This window comes from Motacilla alba, chromosome 2, assembly GCF_015832195.1.
Source record: "Motacilla alba alba isolate MOTALB_02 chromosome 2, Motacilla_alba_V1.0_pri, whole genome shotgun sequence".
In the NCBI taxonomy this organism is placed as follows: Eukaryota; Metazoa; Chordata; class Aves; order Passeriformes; family Motacillidae; genus Motacilla; species Motacilla alba.
In genome coordinates this window covers 129,897,068-129,924,458 of record NC_052017.1, presented here as the reverse complement: position 1 = coordinate 129,924,458, position 27,391 = coordinate 129,897,068, and the positions used below count along the sequence as shown (strand labels likewise).

Below are 27,391 nucleotides of genomic sequence, written 5' to 3'. Positions count from 1 at the left end.
ACTCTTGCATTTAAATTACTTGTTTACAGTTTTGTACACAGACTGAATTTGAGGAAACTACTAATCCTGTTCCAGAGCTTTGGGGGAAATACTTTATATGATTTAGAAGTTGTACTGTACAGAATCAATTTTATTCACTTTGTCATAAAAGCACAGTCATCTTTCATAGATTTTTGTGATCTCTCTCCCAACCTATACTTATCCAAAATGGGATACTTAGCCTTATTATGTGCTTTCTGCTAACATTTAATCATACTGGTGTTTCAAATTTTTCATCACCCTGTACAAAGATTTTTTTTTTGTGCTGTCTAGTTCTATAATACTTTTCATCCGTTTCTTGAGGAAATTAGACTTACATTACTGTGCTGTTTATCCTGATAACTTTTGAGTCATATTGACCAAATTTGACCTCCAGCAAAGGTGGAGGTTTCAAAGGAAGTTAATTTGCTCCAAGTTTCAATACTACTACTACTAATTTGCCTCTTGAGAAGAGGCATCCAGGTCGATACCTGTGCTGAAGGATGGATTGTAGCCTGAAGCCCGTCGTCAGCTGTTGTCTTTGCCATGCTGAAAAGTTGATCATAGCCTCAGTAGCTTGGAGACAGGGACAGGTGGGTGGCATACCCAGGAGATGGGAGCTAGGAAAAGACCGAGGCATGACAGAAGGGCACACTGGCTCATTTCTGTTATTTCCATGTATCAGTCAAGCTGAGTCAATTTGTCATGCTCAAAAAATGTCCAACTCCCCCATGTCTTCCTCCCTCTCCTAGCCCACCCTACAGTTGCAGAATGGAATTGTCATGTAAGGTAGCCTGAGGGTTTCACACAGCAGGACTGGCCCTTTTGGCTTCCTCCTGTGATTAGATCAGATTTTATGTAAAATGAAGCTTCTTCTTTAGTTTCTATCCTTTTTTATGCTGCTCCCAAGATTCTTGTCTTTCATTAAGTTGCATCTCACCTGAACATTTTATGCAACGATTCCCTTCCTTATATAATGGTTTCCATATGTTTGCTGTATCAAATTTAAATATACCATCTTTGAGCTCCATTTTGATGCCATCTGCTTTTTTGTCCTTCTTTGAAACAAGAGAGATGTAATAAGAAAGTGCTTTCCCTTGATTATGCTCTCAGTACAAGGCAGTGGATAACATCCAAAATGGAGTTTCACTAGAGAGAGGTTTGATTTTGGCTTTGTTAATTCTTCAAACAAAGACCTGTAAATATATTCTTTCTTCTACTGTACATAAAACTTTGCATTTGACTGCTCTGTGTGTTGACTTTAGCTGTGATACAGAGATATCTGTATAACGTTTTTATTTTAGGAGAAATAAATGCGTTAAAGATGTTTTGCTCATAGGTAGGAATGTCATATTATCCAGCCTGTATGACTTCCATGTTAAACAAAATTCAGGCTCCAGGATGTTTTCTCTGAAAGGTCGTTGGAAAGGTGAGGAGCAGAGATGAAATGATATCATCTCATGTTTGCATTCATTATGCAGTGCAGTAGTGGGTTGACCTACAGGAAAATAGATCCTACATTTGAATTCCTTCATAACTTCCTAAGTCAATTGTTAGTTCCTTCTGCTGGAGGGAATTTCAGAAAACCATGTAAAACTGGCAGCAATTTAGCTATTACTGTATTCAGGTTTTGAGGGCTTTTGACTATTTATATTGTGCGACACTGCAGCAGTATTGTTATAAGCAGAAGATTAAAAATACCTCAAAGAGTGAAACAAGTTTCTGTCATAATCTGTGCTGAATTTTTACCTAATGTGCTTTAGTTTTCTGAGAGGTTTCAATTAATCTGCATATAATCTCTGTTGGAGGACACTGGCACTATGCCATACAACTACTTTTTAAATTTTCCAACATTAACTGCCCTTTTCTGTTTCCCCAACTTTTTCATAATTCTGTCCATGAGCTTTTCTGTGCCTAAAATTTTCCTTAAGGCTAGAACTGACACAACTTGTTCTATTCTTATCTGTTTCTATGGCATTTCATCCTTTATTGCTTGGTATTTTCTTACACAATTTGCTATGGTTGTTATGGCAACATTAAGTAACAAATCCGTTAATTTTCAAATTATATTGCTTTCAAAATGTTGTATGATATTATATTGATGAGAAAGAGGTGAAATATTTTCAACATAATAAAGCAAATTAATGTGATTAATTAATTTACCTTGTAGTTTTGCAATGTGGCTGCTTTTAGGCAACTTATTATGCACTGTGATTCTACTTAGGGAAGTATAAATAGAATACATTTGTTGAAGTAGGAGAAACTGTTAAATTGCTGAAAATACTCCTTTGCTATTATTATTCTAATGGCCAGGATCTGGCATTCTAACAACATCATCACCAACCAGATTAGTAGGCATTTGGTTCATAATTACTAGGATTCCTTGTGCAATACAGACCATCAAATGACATAAATACACTCCCAGAATGGGAGATATTTGGAGATATTAATGTTAAAAATCAAGAGAATAAGATATTTCTCATAGACTGTATTTAAATCAATAAGACACACTGATGGAGGAAAAGAATATGGTTTGAGATTGAAATGGGCAAGAATCTAAAACTTCTGCAAATGGAGTATAAAGTCAGAATCAGTAATGAAAATGGAAGCACAGTTACTTCTTTTACAAAATTAACTGATGGACCAGGTCCACAAATTTTTTGTATGCAACTTTGTAATGTTGCTATTTTAAAATAGCCCCTCAGTTTAGGAGAGACGTTGAGATGCTTGAGCATGTCCAAAGGAGAGCAGCGAGGCTGGTGAGGGGCTTGGAACACAAGCTGTATGAAGAATGACTGAGGGAGCTGGGGTTGATTAGCCTGGAAAAAAGGAGACTCAGAGGTGACCTTATCACTCTCTTCAACTTCCTGAAGGCTGGCTGTGGTGAGCTGGGGGTCGGTCTCTTTCTCCGGGCAACAGACAGAACAGACAGAACAAGAGGACACAGTCTCAAGCTGCGCCAAGGGAGATACAGGCTAGAATTAAGGAGGAAGTTTTTCACAGAAAGAGTGGTCAAATACTGGAATTATCTGCCCAGGGAGGTGGTGGAGTCACCATCCCTGGATGTGTTTAAAAAAAGACTGGATGTGGCACTTGGTGCCATGATCTAGTTGAGGTGTTAGAACATGGGTTGGACTCGATGATCTTAAAGGTCTCTTCCAACCTAAAAATTCTGTGATTCTGTGAAAGTACCTCTTCTTATGTTCTGGATTTTAAAATATTGTGAAGTCATTATTTGCATTTTTTGTCTTTTAATGGTGCCTTTGGTGAATTTGACATTCACTGCCACAAAATATTTTTTAAAAAAGTTTCTCTAATGTATTTGATTTTCCAGCATTGTGAATTTTCATAGTTTGTACAGTATTTGTACTTTCAACTCCGTGCACATAGGTGTGTGTGTGAGATGAAGTTAGGACTATTATAATGAAAACCTTACCTTTTCAGTGGCGTCAAAAAACCCAACGAGACATTGCTTTCTTCATGTCTATACCATTCTTACATTACTAACCTAATTTCTGTGGTGATAGCATGTTGGGATATCTAGACTTGGGTTGCACTCTGATTTCAGACTGTAAGAATGCAAGTCTTTTAGACATTAAGGAGAAAAATTATAGTTTTTCCTCCATCAGACCTGAGCTGGCATTGTGTTTCTTCAAGGAAAAAAATAATTGGTTAGTGGGTCCACTACTCAATATGTGGCATAGTTCAACAAGGCTGTTGGTATTCAAAGCTGTGGCAGCTTTTCAGAAGATGGTGGCTTAATGCCAAAAGCAACTTCTCTGTCACTGATAGAATGTACCCAGAAAATCATTTGAATTTCAAATGAAAATACATCCCTGTCTTTGGGTGACAAGGGGAGATGATACTAGTACTGAGGATTCTTTAAATAATTACATTTTTGAGGTTCTTAGCATTTGCTGCTATATGTTAATGCCAGGTTTTAAAAGATCTGAGGTAATGTTGTTTTCTGTTTGTGATGGGATGTAGAAGTTACAAAGATACTCATGATTCCTCCCTTTCCCATTCCTGCATCCTACTGCCATATAAGGTGAATTTCTTTCGTATCAATTCCATGATGTATGCTGTATATTTACATCTTTCTGAGAGTAGGGTTTTTTTGACAATAAATCCTAGTGTTCATGTCCAGACACGTGCAATAACTGGACCAAGAAATAACCCATGTGCATTGTTAAATTAATATTTAAAGTTCAGGATGAATAGGCAGTCTTTTGACACAAAACTTATATTTCCTGCATCTGTTTAAGCTCATGCATATCTATCAGATCTGTCGGTGATAAGGGAGGTATTCACCCTCTTTTTATTCTTACAGACTGAACAATGATACTTAATACATGACCAGTCCTATAAATTTGTATTTTGTCTCTCTTCAGTGTTGTATCTTTGAATGCAGGATACCATTCAAACTGAGGAACAGATGTTCTCTAAGCAGAAACCCCAGTGATATACTCTAAATAAATTGTGAGGGCATTTAATAACCTCAAAGTTTGTATTTTCATCTTTATGTCGGAAAGGCACTGCTATGAACATGGTCAAAGCTACTGAACTGCTTTGCAAGGCACTACAAACTGAAATACATCTTTTTGGCTTTTAATCCTAATTTTATTTAAAACTGAGCCTGTGAACTGTATAGCAGCTGACTGCATTGAGCATGGATTTTGTTTGAGTACTGACACCTTGCATTGGAGGAATGCATTTTTCTAGCTCACATTCACATTTTCCTTACGCTTTTTATGTGGTCTAGGAATGTGCTGCATGGGAGTTCACATTATTTCCTCCCCTGATAGTTAAGTTCGGAAATAATATAGGTGATGCCTTTGGTTCTGCTTCAGTTTCCAGTCTGTAAACACAAAATCAATTCTAAAACCTGGATTGAATTCCCAACAGTTTTTCTTGAGAGGGATCTAGACTAGAAGCTTCAGACACTAGAAGTTTACCAGTGTTCTGCACTTGGACATTACCAGTGTTTTCATTTTTGATATACTATGCAATGGATAAGATTTTATGATTATTTTCTTTTTCTTTATGGATTTTTAAGTCCAGAAAATGAAGCCCTTAATTGAACCCTAGATAATCATTCCAAAGATGGATTGGAATATCAGCAGAGAGGCCAGAAAGATTCTGCTGAGATGTGTTTCACATGATGAGGGTTTGCAGAGCTCGTGCCATTCCTGAGTTTGGGCTATGTCATAGCGATCCTTGACTCCAGAGGTGCAGCAGGGGAGCAGTGAGCACTATAAATTTGAATGGGGATTCATGAACAGCGTTGGCACAAAAGCTTGTACAGTACCTGTTAGCCTTGAGTAGTGAGTCAAAACAATATCTGCAGATTATGAAAAACCTTATTAAATAAACTAGTGTTGCTCTGTTGTCTGTGAGAAGGCAAATAGATAAATAATCTGTAGACCTTCCTAGGAGACAGTTCTGTGAAGGTAAGAAAGAGCTGTGCTAATTGTTGGCTTGATTGCACTAATGTTTGAGTCACAGACAAAATGTTTGATAATAAAATATTTCTTTGGCACATGATTTTGGCAGTTCTGGATTCAGTAAGTGAATATGCCACTGAATCGTTGAATCGTAATGAATAACTGTAGTTTTTAAATTCATGGAGAGTGAGCATCACACTTCTCACAAAAGTGAGTGTATTTTAGAGACTAGATTTAGATTATGGTTAAGTGTACTGTTCAGTGTCTAGATTCCCTGGGTTTCTTGTTCATTAAAATGGGTGGTCTGGTTTTTTAATTTAGTCTTGCTTTTAGTTGTATGTTGGTACATGGAACTCTTAATTAATGTGTGTTAAAATGACAGATTATCAGTGATTATCTTGTTCTCTATTTTTGGGATTTTTTTAGTATATTATTTGCAATAGAGTGGTCTACGACACGTTTGTAAAATAAGAGATACTGTATATTATTTAAAAGCTACTAGCTAAGTGGTGTTATTCATAGATTATCCCTTTCTTTATTTGTTCACTTATTTTAGATTTAATTTAGTCTGGATTAAAAGCAAACCAGTAGATGTCTGCTAGATTTAGCCGATCATACATTGGATTTCATCAGGTTCATTGATAGTGTTTATTTATGATGTGTTTTCCAAGTGTGGGGCTGGTGCATTTTGACAAAAGAAAAGCCAAATCCTCCTTAATGAACTAGCTGAAACTCTGTAGTGCCTGATTGGTATGATTTATAGATAGGACTTCAATGCAAGGCAGCAATGCAGTGCAAGGCAACAGTAAATTAACTATTGTTTTGGTGTAAAGAGATTTTTAAAAACCTACTCAGTTCTTAAACCTGAACAATTTTAATCAATTTTCATAACACTGAAACTTCCATCAGCAAATGAGATCTCCATCCCCTGTGGTTCAGGAAGCTGCTGAATGTCATGCAGGAGTTAAACAGTTCCATTCCCCTTCAGGTATGCCGTGGGCCAGGATGCTGCTATTGGGCACCCACATCTTTTAGAAAAGCTGTGAACCACATCAAGCTAAATACTGTGAACCACATCAAACTAAATAGTAGTCACGTAGTTCTGGCACGGGAAGAAGGACTTCCAGAAAATGTTTGAGGAAGGAATGAAGAATTTTTGAGGAACTGTGGACTGAGACACATTCTTTAAAAGTCAACAGTGCTTCTCTTTGATCTTTTAAGTTGTACAGAAAACAAAGCTTGGTGCTGTCTGGCAAAGATGCCGCAGGCTGAGGGATTGACTCTACCCTTGCAGTTCACTGCAGTCAGTCCCTATGTGCAGCATCCATGGGCTGTGTGTTGGTGTTTAAGCAAGCTTGGTGTGCTTGGCTGTTATCCTCCTCCAGTCCCTCTCCCAAGGTGGTAACATGCAGGCCTTCCTGAGGCAGGGTTCTCCTCCCTGCTAACTGAGATTAACGGCTCAGTTAAATCTTTCTGCTTAGCCCAGTCTTTATTGAGTTGCTGCAAATTCAGATTCCACAATTTCTGAGGTTTTGCAGGCCTCTTTCATCTGATGTCTCAGTTTTCTTGGGAGTTTTTTGCTGCCTTTGCTGTATTTTATTCCTTGTTCCAGTGATTAATAAACCTGGCATTTGTTGCTCATAAATTGCCCTGAGTTTTTGGACTATAGGATGACTTCCAGGAAGCTTTCTGCATGAAATAAACCCCAGAAAACAGTATGTCTATTATTTTTACATTTATTAAAGATAATTTGTTATTCCTAGGTCCTCTCTGAATTAGCTGTTCTAAACTAAACTGAATTTTCTTCCTTATAAAGAGTATAGCTGAGTCAAGGTTTCCCAGCAAATAAGATACCAATTCGCGTGTGTGTTTTAGGTTTGGGGGTTGAGTGTCTCTTCCAACAGACTTTTCCTGTTAGGAATATTTAGTTTTGTTGGTTTATTTTTGAGTGTCAACCCTTTATGCTTCTCAGAAGATTGGGATTCACTTGTATTATCCCCTCAGTAGAACACTAAGGTTTGATGTTTACAATTCTTCTAGCCTCTTGCATTGCTCTTCAGGTTGAATGCTTTTCTCAGTCTGAGGGTTATTGCTGTGCATGCATGGTGTGTCAAAACTCATTTAATAGTGAGTTTCCATTTTTCTTTCTCTTTTAAAAATAATCTTAAACAGGCTATTGAAGAAAAATAGCTTTAAAATATGTCATTATGTATTCAATGTATTTTTAGATTTTTAATACAGCTTTTTTAACCTCAGGGCTTCTACTTCAAGTTACTTATGTCTTTACTTTCACTATATTTTTGTATTTATAAAATACTTTGGCAAAACTAGGAGCATCTTTCATTTTTTAATTTATCTTTAAAGTGTTTTGATGTCTTAAACAAATGGGGTTTTTAAATGTCTCTCATCCCTAATAGCTTATATCTTTGTTCTTAATACAGCATGCATTTATGTGTAGATGAGTAAAATTTTACAAAAATAAAATAGTGTTCTTTTCTGAATATTTTTTTTTCTGCTCTTTTCATGGAAGAATCAGATGTCAGGGAGGCAGTGGCTTAACTTGCAAAAATTTTTGGATATGGGGGCAACATTTGGGTTTATGAAGCTGAATGACAGCTGCAGTAGCTGAAATGTGATATTTCAAGGACGCTGTAAGATACCTGCTGATAGCTGAGCTCAGGATGAAGGATTTTTTAGAAGCACTTGCCCTGGAGAGCTATAGATTAATAAAGATAAAATGCTTTTAACTTTTTGATGCTACTTATTTGCTACGCTAAGAGCTTTAAATAAAGAATCCCTCTTCCTTTTAAACCTTTATATCTTTGCTTGGTAATATTTGAAAGGATGTATTAGGTGTTATTTTGGGGTTTTTCTTCCCTTGCCTTTTTTTTTTTTTTTCCTTCCCCTCCAAAAGCAGAAGGGGCTGGGGGAGGGGGAAATCCTGCATACTTTTAGATCAGGTGTAGTAGCTACTTTGCCATCAGCACTGCGTGGATATGTTTGCAATGAAGTTTAAACAGTATGGTGAGTATCCAGATGGAGTGTTTTTCCTCATCTTTAGCTTATTTACTCTGTTGGGAGCTTCTGTAAACATTTGTAGTATTTTTCAGGACAGACTGTACAATTAAGCTTGAGATTCCTGGTATAGAAAATCACAGGATATAAAAAGCCACCAAGATTTTCTCTATCTCAAACTGTGAATTTTTGCCTGTGATCCTCTATAAGTAATTTTTAAAATGTCTGAGATGGGTCATGAAATTCTAAAGAGAAAGCAAATTAAAGAGTCATGCTTCAGTAGACCCTAGCATGTAGTGTAACAATACACCCTGTGTAAGTGACATGGGAAAGAGAGATTGGTAGGATTTTTTTCCTTCTGTACACTTACATTTATTTTTTACATTTTCTATGAGATACTAAGGATTTTATCTCGAAGGTACTTACAATGGAAGTTTACTGGCTACAAAGTTTTTGAGATACATTGCTTCAGTTTATTTCCCTATGTTCAGACTCTTTCATGGTGCTTTATTTGTTTTAGTGAAAACTATATGCCTAATAGCTACAAGAATAACACATGCTATAGCAGGTAAAACTGATATAAACTATATTTGAAATGCTTAGGATATGATAAAGCATCAATGCACACTGCCTTACTGTTTTTTCAGGAAGTGGGTAATACTGCAACAGACATTGTTGCTAATTTTACACTCCTGTTCGTGATAAGCTGTGCTTTTCCTTAGATTTTGGTCCCAATAATCAGGATTGTTCATTGAAGTTTTTGACTACTAGATTTTTTTTCCTCTGAGCTTTTTAGCCTTTTTAATTGCAGAAATATTTAGATTTTATCTGCATCCTGATGACTTAGAAATGAAAGGGAAAATAAAAAGACACTTCCCTTCTCTTAAAAACATCTTATTTTAGGAATCTAAATTTAAGGATAGTTTAATGAAAATAAATGACTCAGCTCATGATTTTTGAATTTTAGTACTGACAGTATTTAATGTGCTCAAAGGAGAGCTCTGGGCACTACTCAAAAAAGCAAGCCAATGATAGTATGAACTAATGCTACAGAAAAGTCTTCTTTGTTCCTACTGGTGATTTCTATTGAAATGTCACTTTGTATGAAGCTGATAAAAGTCTCCTCGAACTGAAAAATATTGTTGGTACTAAGCTTTAGCTTTGTGTTTCTAAAATTATGTACAGTTTTAATGTTTGAGCAGAGAGGATTCTACTAGTGAAAATAGGAACCATTTTATCCCTAGAAAAGCATTTTAAAAATACATGAACTTGTCCATCTTTAATCTTCTCTTATATGCTAATTTTACCCCCCAAGATGCTTAAGGTAACTGCAGTCCTGTGGAATGAACTTTGGCTTTTGACAGTTGTCAGTCCTTCTCTCTTATAAATTGTTACAGTAAATAAGGTCCCTTTTATATTTGTATAACTTTGTGCATTGCAACAAGCATTCTTGCTCTTCAGACACCCTGAAATAAATGCTCTCCTTCCATTCCCCATCCCAGTTTTTCTTGAGACTGATTTGCTCAGGTAGTGACAGCAGGAGTGGGGATGGCAGCAAGTCAGAGCTCTGCTGTGTGGCCAGTGGGTGCCAGAGACAGCTCATCCTCACCTGGCACTGCTTAGGCAGGGTCAGCAGGATTTGCTGTGTCAGCAAACATAAAGCAGTTCTCTTCCTGTTGCTGCATGAACAGACAGCAGTAGCTGGGGAGTATTTCCTTGCACACAAGCAAGTGACAATGTTTTCACTAGTGACATTCACAGATTTTGGATGTGAATTCATAGTAGAGGTAAATTGGGCAGAAAGGCCCACCTTGTACCTTTTGGATTCTGATTCAAGTTGAACTTTTTATACCAGTAAAAAAAAAAGGAGTTTGAAGTGGAGCTCATACCACTAGAGAAAAGAAAATTCTACTTGACAGAGGGAAGTGAACAGCTGGACAGAAAAGTTTCTGTTACCTTAAACCACTAACACAAAGACAATCCAAGATATGCACTGGTTAAATCGTAGAAGGTGCTATTGGCAACCCCCTTTTACAATTGCCATTGATGCAGTAATTGTTGTTAGCCATTCTGTTGATAATTCATACTGTAGGAATTGCTAGCAGATGGGAAAATAGATGACTCAGAATATAGTATTAACAATCCATATTTTTTTAATCAAAGGCCCCTAATAGGCATGTTGCATGTAAGATTCATTTAAGCAGTTGCTAGGAGGAATTTGTTTTTTCAAGTAAACACAACAAACTTGATAGAGATTACTTTTTGGTTGAATATCTGTTTTCTTAACAATTTAAATCCTGAAAATGCATTTTCTTGTTTTTGTTGCACCAGCTTAATAGCAGTATTTCATAATTTACTTTGATAGACTGGAGGTTTGCAATGGTAACACATGCATTATGGAATTAATAATGAAATCTACTTTTATCGTATTGAAAACATGGTTGGCATAGAGGTTTTACTTACCTCTCTTGCTGTCCAGAATGGATTAGGATTATAGTGTCCTACATCTACCACAACTTTGGCTTCCGCCCCCTGAAAAGTTTGGATGGCTACAGATATGAGCTGACCGAGTGTGGCTATTGAGTTCCAGACCACTCACCTAAATCCATGGACTGCAGGCACCACCAAGTGTCTCAGATACTGGTTGGCTCCTGTGCTAGACACATGTGGAATCCAGTAGTCAGGATTTACATTGTACTCTTTGACTTTACAACTTCTGAGTCCATTTATGATTGTACTTTATCTCCTTCCTTCTGAGCTTATTGCTCAGAACTCAGGTCTGTAGACAGGAATTAGACCTATTTTCCAAGTGCCCCTTTTGGCCAGAATTTTCATCAGTAGGGTTTGATGAGGATTGTAAAAAAATATGTAAGATACAGTGTGGGTCCTGCTACAGGCAGTAGTATTGATTGCAAGTAATTATTCTTTGGTTTGCTGAAAATAGTGATCCAAATGAATCTGGTCCATATGGGATGTAGGAAGTTAGACCAAAAGACAAAAAAAGTAAAACTTGTTACACTTCTCTTGCGGAAGTTTGGTTCTGGGAGGTGAGTGCATCATTATGTGAGGGAAAAGTTCCTTGTCTGTCACTGAGGACATGTAAAAAACCAATCACCTGAAACCAGTAATGACCAGAGTAAGAATGTTTCTGGCATAGGTGTGTTGTGTTTGTGTGGCCAGATAGCTGGGTGGCTTCTGTGAGAAGCTGCCAGAAGCTTCCCCCATGTCCAGCAGAGCCAATTCTGGACCCACTGCTGGCCAAGGCTGAGCCAGTCAGGAATGGTGGTAACACTTCTGTCATAACATATTTAAGAAGGAAAAAAAAGGTATTGCCTGTGATAATTGTGGCCAGAGAGGAGCAGAGTGAGACTATGTGGGAGCAACAGCCCTGCAGACACCAAAGTCAGGGGAGAAGTGAGGGAGGAGATTCCAGCTCCAGGCGCTGGAGCTGAGGTTGCCGTGCAGCTGCTGGTGAGGCGACTGTGCCCCTACAGTTCACGGAGGTAGCTGCAGAGATCCACCTGCAGCCCGTGGAGAGCATGTGGATGTTGGAAAGAGATCTGTGAATCTGTGAGAGGCCCATGCTAGAGCAGGTTCCTGGTGGGGACCTCCAGACCTGTGGAGAGAGGAGCCCATGCTGGAGCAGGTTTCTGCTAGGACTTGTGATCCTGTGTGTGACTCATGCTGGAGAAGCCTGTCCTGGAAGGCCTGTACCTCATGGAAGAGTGACTCACATTGCAGCAGTTTGTGCAGACTGATGCCCATGGGATGGAGTCACCTGGGGGAAGTTTATGAAGGACTGTCTCCCATGGGAGGGACCCCACACTGGAGCAGCAGAAGGACAACTCTCCCTGAGCAGCAGCAGAAACAACATGTGATAAACTGATCAAAAGCTCCGTTCCCTGTCTCCCTCCACTGGTGGGGGAAGGAGGTATAGCTGGGAAGGAGGGAGGGGTGGAGGGAAGGTGTTTCTAAGATTCATTGACTTCTCATTATCCTGTTCAGATTTTAAATAAATTTAATTAGTATCCCCGATTCAGTTCTCTTTGGCCCATGATAGAATTTGGTGAGTGGTCTCTCCCAGGCCTTATCTCAGCTCGTGAATCTTTGTTACATTTTCTCTCTCTCCTGTCCAGTTGCAGGAGTGACAGAGCAGCTTTGGTGGGTGCCTGGCACCCAGACAGGGTCATCCCACTCCAGTAGGAAGTGTTCTTCTGATGACATGCTAATTTGCACTGTATTCAACAAACCTTTGCTGATCATGCTGGATTATTTTAAACCTGTGGAGTGATCAGCAGTGGCTTCTACCACCTTCACACAAGGGCAGCGCGCATGTCTGTGGAGCCATGTAGCTCTGACCTGTGCTCTGATGGCAACTGGAACACTTCATGCCTGGAGCTGCCTCAACTTATGGATTTTTACTGTATCCCAGCATAATGAGGACAGTCACATTAAAAAAAAAGCTTGCTAACGATTCCTAATCTGTTCTGCTCCTTTTTAACATCTACATGTGGCCTTTCCTGGAAAAGCCTCTAACCTATTACAAATAAGTTGAAAGATGAGCAAGGAGGAGTTAAATGATTGGTGTCCCATTTGCTGGAAGTTTGAGATAAAGTGTACTAAGTTTCCAGACTTACTGGTCTCCCAAGTGTGTGGCTGAGTTGCCTTTTCCAAAGATTAACACTGAAAATTGTATTTCAGTTAGAAGGTTAGTTGTGCTTCTATTCTATTTGTCCCATCTTAGGTTGGTGCTGCTGAAAGATACTTCAGCCACTTGGGAACTTGGGTCGATGGAACTCCTTTCTAAAAGGTTGCCTTCTGCCAGGATTTCCCCCTGGATCAGGGAGAGGGGAAGGTGGAGGCAGGAGCTGCTAGCACTCAGCTTGCAGCACTGGGAGCTTTTGTCCCATAAGGATGACTGTTGTCTGGTCTGTTCGTAGGCAAAGTTGATTTCCCTTGCTCTAGCAAAGCAGAGAATTTCAGTGAGGCTTCTTTGCCTGTGACTGTGTCTTGAGAATACATTAGCTTTGAGGAGAAATTATTTAATGTCATCTGGCCTCTGGCGTGGTTTGACTTCCTTGTTTGATTTGCTTCCCTTATGCATTGTAGCTCTCTTTAATGATTAGGCTAGCAAATACATCTTTAGGGGAAAAGTTATATCATTGTACACCTAATCTTTCTTCTGGAAAACTGGGTAAGTGTACTCACTCTAAAAGGCTGTGTCTGTGTGTGGCATTGTAAGTTGGAGTTTGGACTATTGCTTTCCCAAATCCATGTGATTACCTGGACCCTGAAATAAAGGGTCCCAGTTTAGGCAAACGCTGCTACCAGAAACTCCATTAAGACCTCTGTCTTCGAAGTAGCCCATCCTGACACTAATTACTGTCTCTTGTGTGGTTGTGGGTGTTTGATCTCTGAAAGGACATGATTCATGATTCGGTCCATTATGTGGAGTGGCAGAAATGGAATGATCTATTATTGTCACACAAATGCTATCCTGATGACAATTGTGATTGTAACAATTCATTACAGTTAACAGCTTTTTAAAAGCTACTGAAATAAAATTTAAAGCCTTTCTGAATTCCTGTAGTTTGTGCTACTGAATGCTTCCCTCTGCCTTCCCATTAATGCCAGTAGCCCCAGTAGTTACCGCTAGGAGCTACTTGGTGAATTATTTATGGCAGTTTAAGTTGCAAACTGTTTGCAAGTGGAAGTAAATGAATGCTAAGTTCTATTGCTTTAAGAATTTGAACAAAAATATTTATTTATGCAGAGCAATAAATTACATAGGAGTAATGAAATTTCTTGTTTGAGATATTTCTACACATCTTATTTGATATATTTGCTGTTGCATTCAGTGTTTGGATTATTGCAGGCTTTTAGGGTTTGTGAGGTAATACCTATAGCACAGACAGAAGTCAAAGAAATATATTTTTAAATATGTCAAGGAAACGTATATGTGCACAGATGCACACACATAATTTCCCAGATTCAGCTGTGGCTGATTAAGTGGTTTTCTCATCTGATGTCGGATAGCTGAGACCTTCCTAACTCTTCTGTTTTCTGCCACTTCCTTCCTTCAAATGTCCTGAGTATCAGCTGTTCATATAGATGAGTACTGTGGCTGTCTGGATCTCCTGGGAGATGTGTCTGAGATAATTCTGAAAGATTCTTGGTCTCTGGCTTAAAAAATTAATTTTCTTTATATTTTAATATTCATCCCAGCTGTCTGTGATCTTTAAAGAGTAGTTAATTCTGTTTGCTGGCTCCGTTTCTTGATTGAAATTTAAATAAAAACTCAACCCACCACATTCTTCTCTGCTAATTTATGAAAAAATGTTTTTCAGAGCAGAATAATAATGTAATTACATTAGTTGGAGTCTATTCTGTGCAGTTTAAGCCTGACGTCTACAGTGGTGACTGAGAGAGAATAAGTGGCTGTCCATACTGGCCAAGAGTGGGTAGGGACTTCATCACTGGCAGTTCTCACAAAACACATGCATGAGATGATTCAGTTTCTGCCTTAGGCATTTGCTGGTCTGTGGAGCCCCAAATGCATTATTCCTGTCACACGTGCTAAATACATTATTCCTGTCACACGTGGGTTTATTGCTCCTCTCATCTGTGCTGTGTTTGGATCAGTTAAGCAGTGGAGTTGGCACTGACATCTCTTCCCATTATACTTAAAATCTCTGACTCTTAACTCCTCTAAGAGAGTATCTTCACAGAAAAGTGCATCATATGCGAGTTAGATATATCAGTGGGCTAAATAAAATAGAATAGTGCAGACTTTTAATCTTTTCTTCCTCTGAAAATGAAAAGGTCTTTTTTTACAAAATTCTTGGTGACTGAGGAATTCATTTCCCCCATCTTTTTTCTACATGTTAAATGGGAGGAATGCAGTAAAATGGATGATATTTGATGCCTTGGGAGGCAACTCTTTCTTTCATAAGGAGAAGAAAAGTCTTTGGGAGAAAGCAGAGGAGGGCAAGCAAAGTGTCACAAGGAGGGCAGCAAAGATGGTGGTGAAGGGTCTGGAGGGAAAGCCATATGAAGAACATCTGAAATCACTTGGTCTGTTCAGCATGGAGGACACTGAGGGGAGATCTCATTGCCATCTACAACTTCCTCATGAGGGAAAGAGGAGCAGCAGGCACTGATGTCTTCTTTGTGGTGCCCAGTGACAGGACCTGAGGGAATGGCCTGAAGTTGTGTCACGGGAGGTTTAGGTTGGACATTTTAAAAGGTTCTTCACCCAGAGGGTGGTTGGGCTGGAACGGCTCCCCAGGGAAGTGATCACAGTACCAAGCCTGAAAGAGTTAATGAATCATTTATATAATGTTCCCAGGTACCTGGTGTGACTCTTGGGGCTGTACTGTGCAGAGCCAGGAGTTGGACATTGATGATCCTTGTGGGTTCCTTCCAACTTGGCATATTCTGTGATTCTGTAAGACCAACATTGCTGAGCACATCTGAAGTCTCATACAGATCTTGGGATCTTTGGTCCTTGAAGATATTTTGACATGCGAGGTTTAATTCTCTTCTTCATTAGGAACTTTATGGTTAAAATGATGTTGCATGAAAATGTGCATCTTTTCCATATGCTCTGTTACGCATTTCTGATATGCCCACTCTCTTTATTATGACTTTAAATTATTTGTTTACTATGTGCAGTGTAGTCTCTTAGTAGAAGTCATAATGCTGGGGTTTGGACTGTATGGAGCAGTATGTGTTGCTAATTTATATGCCTCAATTGCTGATAAAAATAAAGATCAAAAGTAGCAGTTAATTCCTCAGGGAAAACAGATCAGTTTGTGTTGACAGAAGCCTGCCCTAGATTCATGAATGAAGTATTGACTCATTGGTTGTTGATTCAGAAAAGTATTTTTTTTACCCATGAGTTAGGTAGTGTGCTTGTTTGCAATGTCAGAGTATTTGCAAACAAAATAAAGATTATCCCTTTTGTAAGAGGAAATTATATGTGCCTTTGGAAATTTGCTGTTTTTCACACTGGTGAAGAATGTGACTGAATGGCACATGGGCAATTCCAACAAAAGAGAAATGCAGGATGGCACTAAATTACACCAGGAAAAAAACATATAGGCCGGACAAAGAAAGCATTTCAAATGCAGATTATTCCCTGCAATAGCAGGTGGAGCCATAGTGCCCAGCATGCCCCAGTATCTGACAAGACTCCAACCTTTGTTGGCAGCAGCCAGCAAGGCACTGAAGTCATTTACATGTTGTATGATCACTCAGTTATAATGAGGGAAATGTACTGAACTGTTAAACATTCTGAGAAAATATTTTTTGAGAGAAAAGAAATTGGTTAAAGGTAATCTCCCATGAATTCAGGAAATTATTTAATATATTACTTAAAACACTGTTAGCAATTAGTTTTGAGTAGTTCTGACAGCAGTCTGTTGAGGAAAGTGCCTTGTCCTTGTTATCACAAAGAACCCCTAAATATCTAAATATCTCTCAAGAGTATTACTTACAGACTTACAGCAGCAGTGTATTTTTCAGGCTTCTATGTGAAGTTCAATAAGAGGTATTTGATTATGCAATATAAGTTATATACAAGAGTATATATGTGTGTGTATATATATATATATATATATATATATATATATATATGTTTGTATTCTGTGGCATGCTTTTTCAGCCTAATGAGTTAAACTCCAGTCCTGTATTTATTTGTGATTTATTTGCAAGGTTTGCAAAGGTTTTTTTATATTTTTAATTAAATGTACTGTGTGAGTTTGCTTTCATAGGCTGTTATTAACTGTGGAGCACACTAAGGCTTTAGGCTTTATCAACAGTTATGTGTACATACACTCCAAGTGTGTAAAACCCCTGCAGCTGTAAATTAAAGGCTTATGAAAGGCAATGATTTTCTTTCTTGTTGAAAATTGTTTCTAATATTTTTTGTGGAATTGTTTTTTGTTTGGTTGTTTTGCAGTTAAAAAATCTGAGTTTAGAAGAATTACAGATGAGATTAAAAGCTTTGGACCCTATGATGGAACGAGAAATTGAGGAGCTTCGTCAGAGGTACACTGCAAAGAGGCAACCTATCCTAGATGCAATGGATGCAAAGAAACGGAGGCAGCAAAATTTCTGAGTTTGTTTTCCTTTCAAACATAATACTAGGAGTCAGTGTGGACACTAGTAACTTTGTAAGTCAGAAGGAATTCAATGATGAGAGTTTTCAAAAATCCAATCTGTTAAATTTTCCTTCACACAGTGACAATTTCAACAGTCAAGAATATTCATATGGTGTTCTGCAAAGGCAGCAAAACACTTTACCACTTGTTTGCATTTTCAGATGTTTAATGTAATAGAAGTTTAATCTGTTACTTCCCAATCTTTTTCAGGTGTGTAGTAGTAACTTGGTGTTGTACATTGGGAATTGTGTTTTGAAGCACCTGGAATGTTTTCTTGATTGTGCAACACTACCGAGCCTTATATTACAATGTATTTTTCTCCCACACAGTAGCATATTTATTATGTAATCTTTGGTTATCCTATTTATTTTATGCCTGTTTTCTGTTGGGAAGCATTAGGATAATACTGTGGAGAGCAGAGTCAAATTACATAAACTTGCTTTTGTAGTATAATGAAAAGCTGCTCACCACTGTATTATCTTTTAAAACTCCAAATTCAACACCTATTCTGATTCAGGACAGCACTTGAACATGTATCCAGCCCACTCATAGCAGTAAAACTTAGGAATAAAGTAAGTAATAGGCACATGTTTTTCTGCTCTCCTGAATCAGGGACTGTTGTACAGAACAGTTGTTACACTACAGAGCATTCTTTAAGAGAGGATTTCTGTCATTTGTATGCACGCTGAGTCAGCTGTCATTAAACAAGAAAACAAGTGCCTAATCAGTTTATCAGTTTTAATTTTTGTTATTCAGGAGAAGCAATACTTACAGTCACTCCTTAAGTGTAAACTTCCAATTGCTATTGCAATTCTGACCAGTATAAACCTCTATTTTGCACGGTAGTTTTATAATGAAGTAACAGCTACACTTTCTGGATGTGTTTTTTGTTTCATTTGGGGTTTTTTTAATCACTGTTTTGAGGGGAGAGGGGAATTATTAGTGCTTTGGGGTTTGTTTTTTTTTTTTTTTCATATTGTAGTCACAAAGGGATAGTAATTTAAAAACCAAAGAAAATAAAATGAATACTTATATTTAATAAGTATAAAAAAGAAGCAACATTTAATAGTGTTCTGGGGGGTTTGTCCTGCAATTGCTAAACATTCAAAATTCCTATAGTCTTCTGTTGGTAGATTTTGGGGACTCAGAAATGCAGGACCAAGCTCTTAACAGCCTTTTATAAGTTCTTGTCTGGTTTATGTTGTGGAATATCTATTGGTAGAATTTACAATGTTGTAAGAAATATTTCTGACTTTGCAGAAAATGTGATCCACTCTCTGAACAATCTACTGTGTTCTCTGTTGAAATCTTTACTATCGTTGCCTTGTATGTAAATAACTTCACTGTGATAGTCATACTTCTTTAAACAATACAGCTGAAAAGATCTTTGCATTCAGCCTTCAGCTGTTAAACTTTTAATGGTGACTACTGTATGGGCATCTTCTGTAAACAGTTTTCTGGAAGTTAATCATCTCATACCTCTTAACATTAATTGTCAACATATGTGGACCATTTAGATGGAATAGTGCCAATTTTGGAAATGATGCATTATGTCACAAAGCTTATGCCAGTGGAAACAAAAAGTTCTTACAGGATCAGCATTCTGCAGCCATGCTGGTACCAGTACTTGGGGTTGAGCCGTATACAGCCGTCGCTGTCCTTGTCATTCTCTGTGTGTTTGCATGCACACCACGCTCTGACATGTAAACCCTAGAGGCAAATAAATCTTAATTGTGATTAGTAGAATGTCCTTATCCTCAACTCTCTTCATACTTCTTAGAGCAGTGACCATTCCTTGTGAAAATGCAAGAACACAGAAGATCCATTAAAATTACTTTAGGCAAGATAAAATGCACCTGGTAGTCCTATGCCTCACATTTATACAATTAAATGATGTGAAAAAAATGGTATAAACATATCACTGTGTCATTTGATTATAATCATAATGCAGGAAAAAAATAACAGCACCAACTTCCCCCTATTACTATGGTTCTTATTTATTTAAAGTAATTTCTCCTTCTTGAACTTTCTGTTCTCAAAACCTCAAAGGTGTGTGTGCGTACATTGATTTGTGTAGATATACACACATATATATTCATATCTATATATATAAAAGAGAAAAATATAGAACAGGTTTAAACCATCAGGAGAGGAACCTAGCTTGCCTTTTCTTGGTGTGCCTTTAAGCAAAGTGTCATTGTCTAGACACTCTTACCTGAATCCTCAGCAGCTAGATTTTCCCTAACTCAATCTTAAACTTTTCACACCAAAAATAAGACTTTGAGTAATGTGGCTTTGCAGTGTAATAGACAATAATATAAAAGGATCACAAATTTCTTATTTTGTGTATTCTGAAAACTTCAGTAATGTGGTACCCTAAAGATGAACTGTGTATCCCAAGGAACTCCAATAAAAGGTTATTTTAGACTAGAGCTGTTGCAGTCTGACATCTGAAAGCTATCAAAAGGTAAATGACATCCTTTTTTTCTATCCTGATGTGTCTGCATAGAAACAACTCAGACTTTGTGCACATGCATGCACACAGAAGTGGAATGTACAGGCATGAGGAAAATCTGAATGCCATGAATAAAACAAATAAAATAAGCTACTTAAAAGGGCGAAAAGTAGCATCTGATGCACTGTAAACTGGGTAGGTTAGGTACAAGATATTTGTGACCAAAGAATACTTTCATAAATTAATGTGGAATTAGTATGTTGCCATTCTGGTATGATGCAAACTGCAGTCAGTGTAAGAGCTGCCTTGGGCTTCAGCAGCCAGCATATGGACCTCTGAATCCTCTGCAAGCATTAACATTGTACTCAGAGATGGATGCAACTTATTTTTTCCTTTCCTCTGTTTATATAAATGAATCAAATCATCCATGTTGTTGACTACACATCTCTACTGGAGGATGAGCATCTCTGTAAAGGAAAGCCAATAGAACAATAAATAAGATATTTTAAAAGCAAGCCTTGCAGGAAATCTAATAGAACTACTGACAAGTTAACCTTCAATAAGATTTTAACCAAGCAATTTCTTGTTTGCTTCTGACTTTGTATGTTTAGGTTTAGTAAGTTAAAACAATTTTGGAAAATCATTGCTTATTACTAAACATTTTTAATAAAAGCTAATTTTTCCTGTATAATTGTTGACTTGTTCATTCTAACTGAAGCAAAATTGTCTTAATAGTAACCATTAATGTTCATTTCCATAGTCATCCCTCATGTTTTGTTTCCTTTCTGTAACACTGTGAGCACAGAAACCCACATCTCTCAAAGTCAGCTCTGGAAAGGATGTTTCCAGGTCACAACAGTGCTGCAAGAACTAGAAGTCTGAGGATCCCATGAAAATGGGTCAGGCCAGAAATCCTCAGTACTCTGTGGAAGTCCTTCTCTCTGCAATCTTATGTTGCTGAAGGCCTAATCCTGAGACAGCTGAGCACCACCCAAATATCTTGGCTGTCTTCTTAAACTTGGAGGTGCTACTGGACATAAGGGGTGTAAGTTGTTCCTTTGTTGTTCTCATGACACTAGAAAACCAGTAGGCAATGGATAGACTTGAGTAGAAAAGTGGCTACATTTAATGCTGTGAATATAATTCTATTGCCCATTTCTTTTCTGATTTTTTAAAAATTATTCTCTTAATAACTTGCCCACAAATACATTTTAGTAAAAGGAACTCATGACCGATGCTCCTTAGTGAACCACGGTACGTTTGAAGTCACAAAAGTTTGCTGCTAATCTGAATTAATCTGACATTTGTTGGATATTGTAATTATTTACTACTTACTTACTGCAAATGCTTGTCTGCATTGCACAGTTTATTCTGATGAGCATGCACAGTGGCTTTGGACTGCTTCTTCATTCAGCTTTCAGATATAAATATGGCTCATGGTAAGTGAATCCCTGCCCAAGTACTTGGGATAGCCTGACTCAGCATGGAAAGGCACTGGTGCTTCCAAGCAGAATGTATACTGTACAACTTCTGTGAAGCACTTGGTGTGCATGTGGCTCTATCAGTGTGATATGATGAGGGTTACCTTCTCTTAAGTGTATACCTGGTTATAAAACTAATCAGAAAGACCTCATGAAGTAAGAAAGTCTTTATTTCTTCACATTATTAAATACGTGAAAATTCTTAAATAGGACTCCAGCTTACAGTGACATTTCTTTCTGTGTTTCCAAAGGCAGTAGTGGATGTTCAATAGTTTAGCCTGAAACAGATCTAAGATTATCAAGTCCAGCTGTTAACCCAGCACTGCAAACTCCACACTAAACCATGGCCCTAAGTGCCACATCCACATGTGTCTTCAATACCTCTAGGTATAGTGACACCACCACTTCCCTGGGCAGCCTGTTCAGTGCTTGACAATCTTTTCAGTGAGGAATTTTTTCCCAATACCAAATTAAAACCCGCTCTGGTGCAACTTGAGGCTGTGTCATGCTGCTGGCTGGGAAATTTGCTGTGGGATATTTCTATGCCAGGCTGTGATGCAGCAGTGTTATGCCCACTATTGGCAGTGAAAGCCTTGGAGAAGACACATCCTGTGTAGTCCATGTTGTTTCTCATGATTGTGTTGTGCAAATGGAGTAATAGCTTAAGCTTTTTGGAGAAAGGCAAATTATGTTGATGGCTTAGTGTGAAGTTATTAAGTTGCATTTGTGAAATACTTTTTCACAAAATGTGTTTCTCTTTGTTCAGTGCAGTCATTCTGGAAAGGGCCTATCTTTTACATGGTATGTTCTCATCCATTTTGATTTTGTTTAATTTGTTAGCATTTTTAAAGCACAAGTGAAAATTCCCAATATTTTCCTCCTTCTCTTCCTCCTGCTCAGGAAAATGAACGTGGGCATTACTTTTAAGAGCATCCCCTGAGCCAAGTGCCCTTTGGACATGGTGGGCACATGCAAATGTCAGCAACAGCTTTTATTCTCTTCTTCTATTTAGAGATCACTGAAGTCTCAGCTGTCCTGTTTTTCCTTCCTTTGAAAGGATGAGATGTTTAGATTCTGAGCAAATCTTTCAGAATAATTGTTAGTCCCAGACCAACAGATGCTTTATACTTTTTTCCATTATTTGCTACACAGTCCTCAGGATAGATTTACACTTCATTTCACTAGGCCTTCAGAGAGTAGTCTGGGTTGGAGAAGAGTAGTATTTGTCACAGAAACAGGAAGAAAGAAACAATTTTTCAAAGTTTTCTTTGGGGAGAGAAGAAAAAGAATATGGCATCTGCACCTGGCCAGGCAGCCTATGAGGCTAACTGTGGATGTGAGGAAAAAATGGGTTGGCTGAAAAAAGCAAATCAGGTAGTCATCTGTACAACTTACTGCTCTGTGTTGATGTTTCACATCTGATTTTCTTCCATTAATGTTTATTGTCTTCGATGTTCATGCTTTATTTATCCTGTTCTACTTTAAAGATAGAAATTTTAATTTTTTAAGATTTATATAAATGGAAGCATACCATAACAATGCCAAGTAAATAAAAACGGAAAAAGAACCTAATCAAAGTCACCAAAGTGGGGGTGTTTCCTCCTCCTTTCTTTGGGCTTACAGAGGCTTCTGATGGCAAACATTTGTCTGTGCGTGGAGAGACTTTGCATGCTCCGGCTCTGGGCAGACATGGATGGAGATGGTTTTATTGAGAGGGCTGGATGAGCTGGGCCCCTGCTCAGGATGCCCTGCAAGTGTTGTGCCCTGCTGGAAGCTGCTGCTGTCTTCCTGCTCCTCCCTGCCGGGCCGTGGCACAGGCACTGAGGCTCCTGCAGAGCACGAGGAACCAACACACAGCAGGGAGCCCTGCTCTGCTCAGAGAGTCAGTGTGAATCTGGAACCTGTTGATCCCCAGCGGGGCAGTGCTAAGCTCAAGTCAATGCCTGTGGTCTGGGAAGCCTTGGAGGAGCCAGCAGTTATCTCAGGGACAAAGCCGTGCTGTGGTGGCAAACAGCTTTTGATGCTACTTTACTTGCTTGGCTGGACTACAAGCATGGCCCATGACCCTTGGGAAAGATAAAGTTCTTTGTTTATTTTTTTATTGATGTACAAAATATATTTAGGAAATTATCTCAGTGCGGTGGAAGAGTTTGTGTAATGGCATCAGCTAACAACCTCTCCATGCCCTGTGCCAGGACCTTTCTTAGTGCATCAGCACTATTCCTCAGCCTCCCAAGTTCCTAGTGTGGGTGCTGGCTTTAGCTTTTCCAGAAGTGATGGTGGGAACAGGAATTTTTCATGTGCTGGAGGCAAACAGCCTGAGTTCTTGCCTGGGGCTGCTACTTGTTCAGTGCAAACAAAAGGCCTTTCTAAAGGCCACAGAAAATTCAGAGGGGATAAACTGGGCACTAAGTGGGGAGCTGCCCAGACCCAGGCAGCAAGAAGACACTGGAAGGAATTAAACTATAATCTGATTCTGGGCTCAAATACAGGTTTTCTGTCACAAGGGGGGAAAACATTAATGGTATTCGCCATTTACCATGGCACTGCAAACCCCAGTAACCTTAAAATTTTTTTCTTTAGGTATCACAGTTTTAGAAATTAAATTTGTAAATACACATGGCCACATGCTAATGTACCTGCATATATTTTCCTCTGTCAAATTTATTAAGCCACGTGTTGTTTACTAAAAACTGGTTTCCTCTCCTTGTGGATATTTCTTCTGGGGGCAGATATTGCAGTATCTCTCCCTAGCTTCTCCCAGAGAAATGCTCAGCCCTCCTAGTCCTGTTTTGCTCCTCTGGACAGTATTTGGAGCTTATGTAAGTATAATTCTTACAGCTGTTCCTTTGCTGCATACAGGTGTGCCCAGAAACAAGCACCCTACCCCTGCATTCCTCCTTTCATTCCCTCGGTGTCACTGGAAGGATTGATGCATGAGAAGATGGCTGTGGCCCTCAGATGTTTCTAACACTATTTCTTTTCCCCTATTCAGATTTTTCTGCTGCTTTGCACTCCTCCTGGCTCCCAAGGCCTGCGTGGTTGCTGTAAAAAATAGCCTCGCAGCAAATACATCAAAGAGGGATACCAAAAGCTTTTGAGTTGATTTATATGACACTAAGCCTTTTGTGTGATGCATCAATTGATATTTCATTTTTATTGCAGTACAGTGGGGTATATAGGCTTAACAGCAAGAGGTGTCCTTTTGATCTCTCATTGCACATGAAAACAGGTGTCATAGTCCAGAGATTATGGAGGTCAGAGATTATTTGAGGAAGGATTAAGTAGTAGTACCTTTTTTTCATAGCAAATATATCCAAAAGCATGAGATTCTCTTAAAAGTGCAGCTGTTATTTCAGTCTAGATAAGTCATATTTAGTTGTCATATACCAATTTTTCCTGCTGAAGGAAGACTAGAATTTTTCAAAGTGTTTTGTATTAAGAATGCAGAAACAAGTCAAATGCTTCACTTATAAGTACAGTGAAAATAACTTTTCCTGCAATCCAGAAGAAATTTTGGGTTGCTTTTCCTGTTAGTTGATCTTTACAGAAAATGGCCTTGAGACTGTTCAGAAAATAATGGGGTGACTGTATTAATGTTCAGCATTGCACCAGTTTATATACACATACAATTGCTTAGTCCAAATCTGATTTACCTCAGAAAGTGAACAGAATTCTCTGATATGTTGAGTACTGGTTTAGTATTTCAATAATTTTCAATAAGTACAACTGAAATATTGCTCTGACTCATTCCAAAAGTCTCCCATTCCATTAGAAACTCTAAAACAACCAAAAGCAATTTGGTAACCCACTATAGGTATGTGGGTATCTCTCCTGCTAAGGAAACGCATCCACCACTGATTGCTCAGCTTTTATAAAAATAGATTTGTTTTTGAGGCTGTTTACATTCCACAATGTAATGTGGGTAAAATCAATAGCAGTAGTGTTGTATTAGATTCAACAAACCCAAGAACCCTGTTTCTCCTAGTTAGTGTAATTATAACTTTTGTTGACAAGCAGATGTTTAAACAACCCCCAAATATGTAATTATTAGAATAAGCAAGGAATTGAGGATCTCTAGGATTCTAAGACCAGCAATACAGTAGTCCTGCATCCCAAAAATTAATGCAAATTTATTCCAAGAGTAAGTATAATTTTGAAGCCTTTTAAGTGTAGTTAGTGTTGATTTATTCAGTCCATCAACTGACATGAGTTTATACATCTCATAACACTTGTCTTCAGTTACTGCCTCCACAAAAACCTCAACAGTTTGGTCCTATCTTTCAGCTAGAGTAGGAGAAAGTCTTATTTGCACAGTGACTAATGTGAACTGTTTAGCTCAGCTCTTCACTCTAGAATAGGGAGCAACTATTCAGGCTTTTCTGGAAGAGCTAGTGCTCCATTTCTGAGCTGTCTTCCAGCTTTTGTCCTGATCAGTGGATCGAGGCTGCTCAGGGCTGAATGGGCACTGTGCTGTGTTCCCTCATCACAGCAAGTGACAGAACCTGCATGGCCTTACCTCCCCAAAATATTGTGAAGCTGCCAACCTCATGTTTGGAGTGCCATGCTGCTGACCCAGGTGAGGGGAGGGTATGTGTAACACCCCTGGCTGTGCTTAGAAATTTGAAGTTGAAACTTTTGGAAGGTGGTCTCTGATCTTTGGTCCAGATCTCTAAATGAGACCATGCAAGACATGACTGCCCTGTGCACTTTGCAAGGAAAGAACTGAAACACTGTTCAGTAGCAGCTTTGTTTGCCCTTCAAGTTTGTTCTTTTCTGGACTGCATTGTATTGATGCTTTATTTTAAAAGCCCAAAAATGAAACAGACTAACTTTTCATTCCGTATGGCTTTCTTCTCATCTTCTCTGGCAAGATGAAAAGATGCACATTGCTTTTATAATACTGCTTTCTCGGGATGGAAAATTGTCAGGTGTCTTGTTTCAGGTATCATTAACTGTCTAGCAAAGCCTTTTTCTTCTGTATTCTTGGTATGTCTAGACTGACCTTTCTCTGAATCTGAAGGGATTCCCAAGGAAATCAAATGCACCTAGAAACACCTGCCACCTCTGTTCCTTTCCCAGCATGTTAAATTGTTTTGGTGCTCTGGGGCTCCTGCCAAGTGTGAGGAAGCATATTTGTATTTTTGTGTGCTGGCCAGTGCTGTGTTACTACTCAGATGAGGCAGAGTCCTTTGTGCTCTCCAGCAGTGCCCTGGTAGCACTGGGGAGAGCACCAGTACAGTTCCAGCTTGGAGAATGTGAGAGCTGGGAGTGGGGCTGCCCTCACCAACGTATAAGGAAGGTCCAAGCATTTTTGCCATCAAAAGCACAAGCAAAATTTCCCTATATTTATAAAGCATTTTGAATACTGCAGCTGAGACGTCCCTTGCAAAAATCAACTGCCCGACCTGGTAGTTCACTTGCCAGGCTGAGTAAGAAAGGATTGGAGAAGGAGCTGCATCCTGACTTTGGCTGGTTAAGATGTCCCTGTTGTGGGGCATGCCTTGCCTCTCTGCTGACCCTGCAAGAGACGGGGAGACACATAAGGGGAGTAGGACTGGGATAAGCCACTCTTCTGGAAGGCGCTTGCAAGTGGCATCAGCCTCTTCCCTGGTTTCAGCTGTCTTCTTCAGAGCATGCTCCCACAGGGAATGCTGAGAACCAGCTCACCAAAGAAAAATACATCCAGGGCTTCTTCCTTCAATAGGAAGGGATCAAAATGTTAAAAAATGATCATGCTAACTGTGGCAGTAGGAAGGTGTGCCTTGGTATGGAAAGAAGAAAGAAACAACATAGAGAGTAGATTTTCCCCAA

At 38.7% G+C, this 27,391-nt stretch overlaps 1 protein-coding gene across 1 annotated transcript in view; it reads left to right on the top strand.

The window, feature by feature from the left end:
- STK3 (serine/threonine kinase 3) overlaps window positions 1-23,149 on the top strand; it is a 129,389-nt gene extending 106,240 nt beyond the window's left edge. Inside the window, exon 11 of the mRNA XM_038130195.1 lies at window positions 17,440-23,149. Coding sequence (XP_037986123.1) covers window positions 17,440-17,598 — 159 coding nt within the window. The 3' untranslated portion in view covers window positions 17,599-23,149. The remainder of the gene's footprint in view (window positions 1-17,439) is intronic.
- Window positions 23,150-27,391: the final 4,242 nt, after the last annotated feature.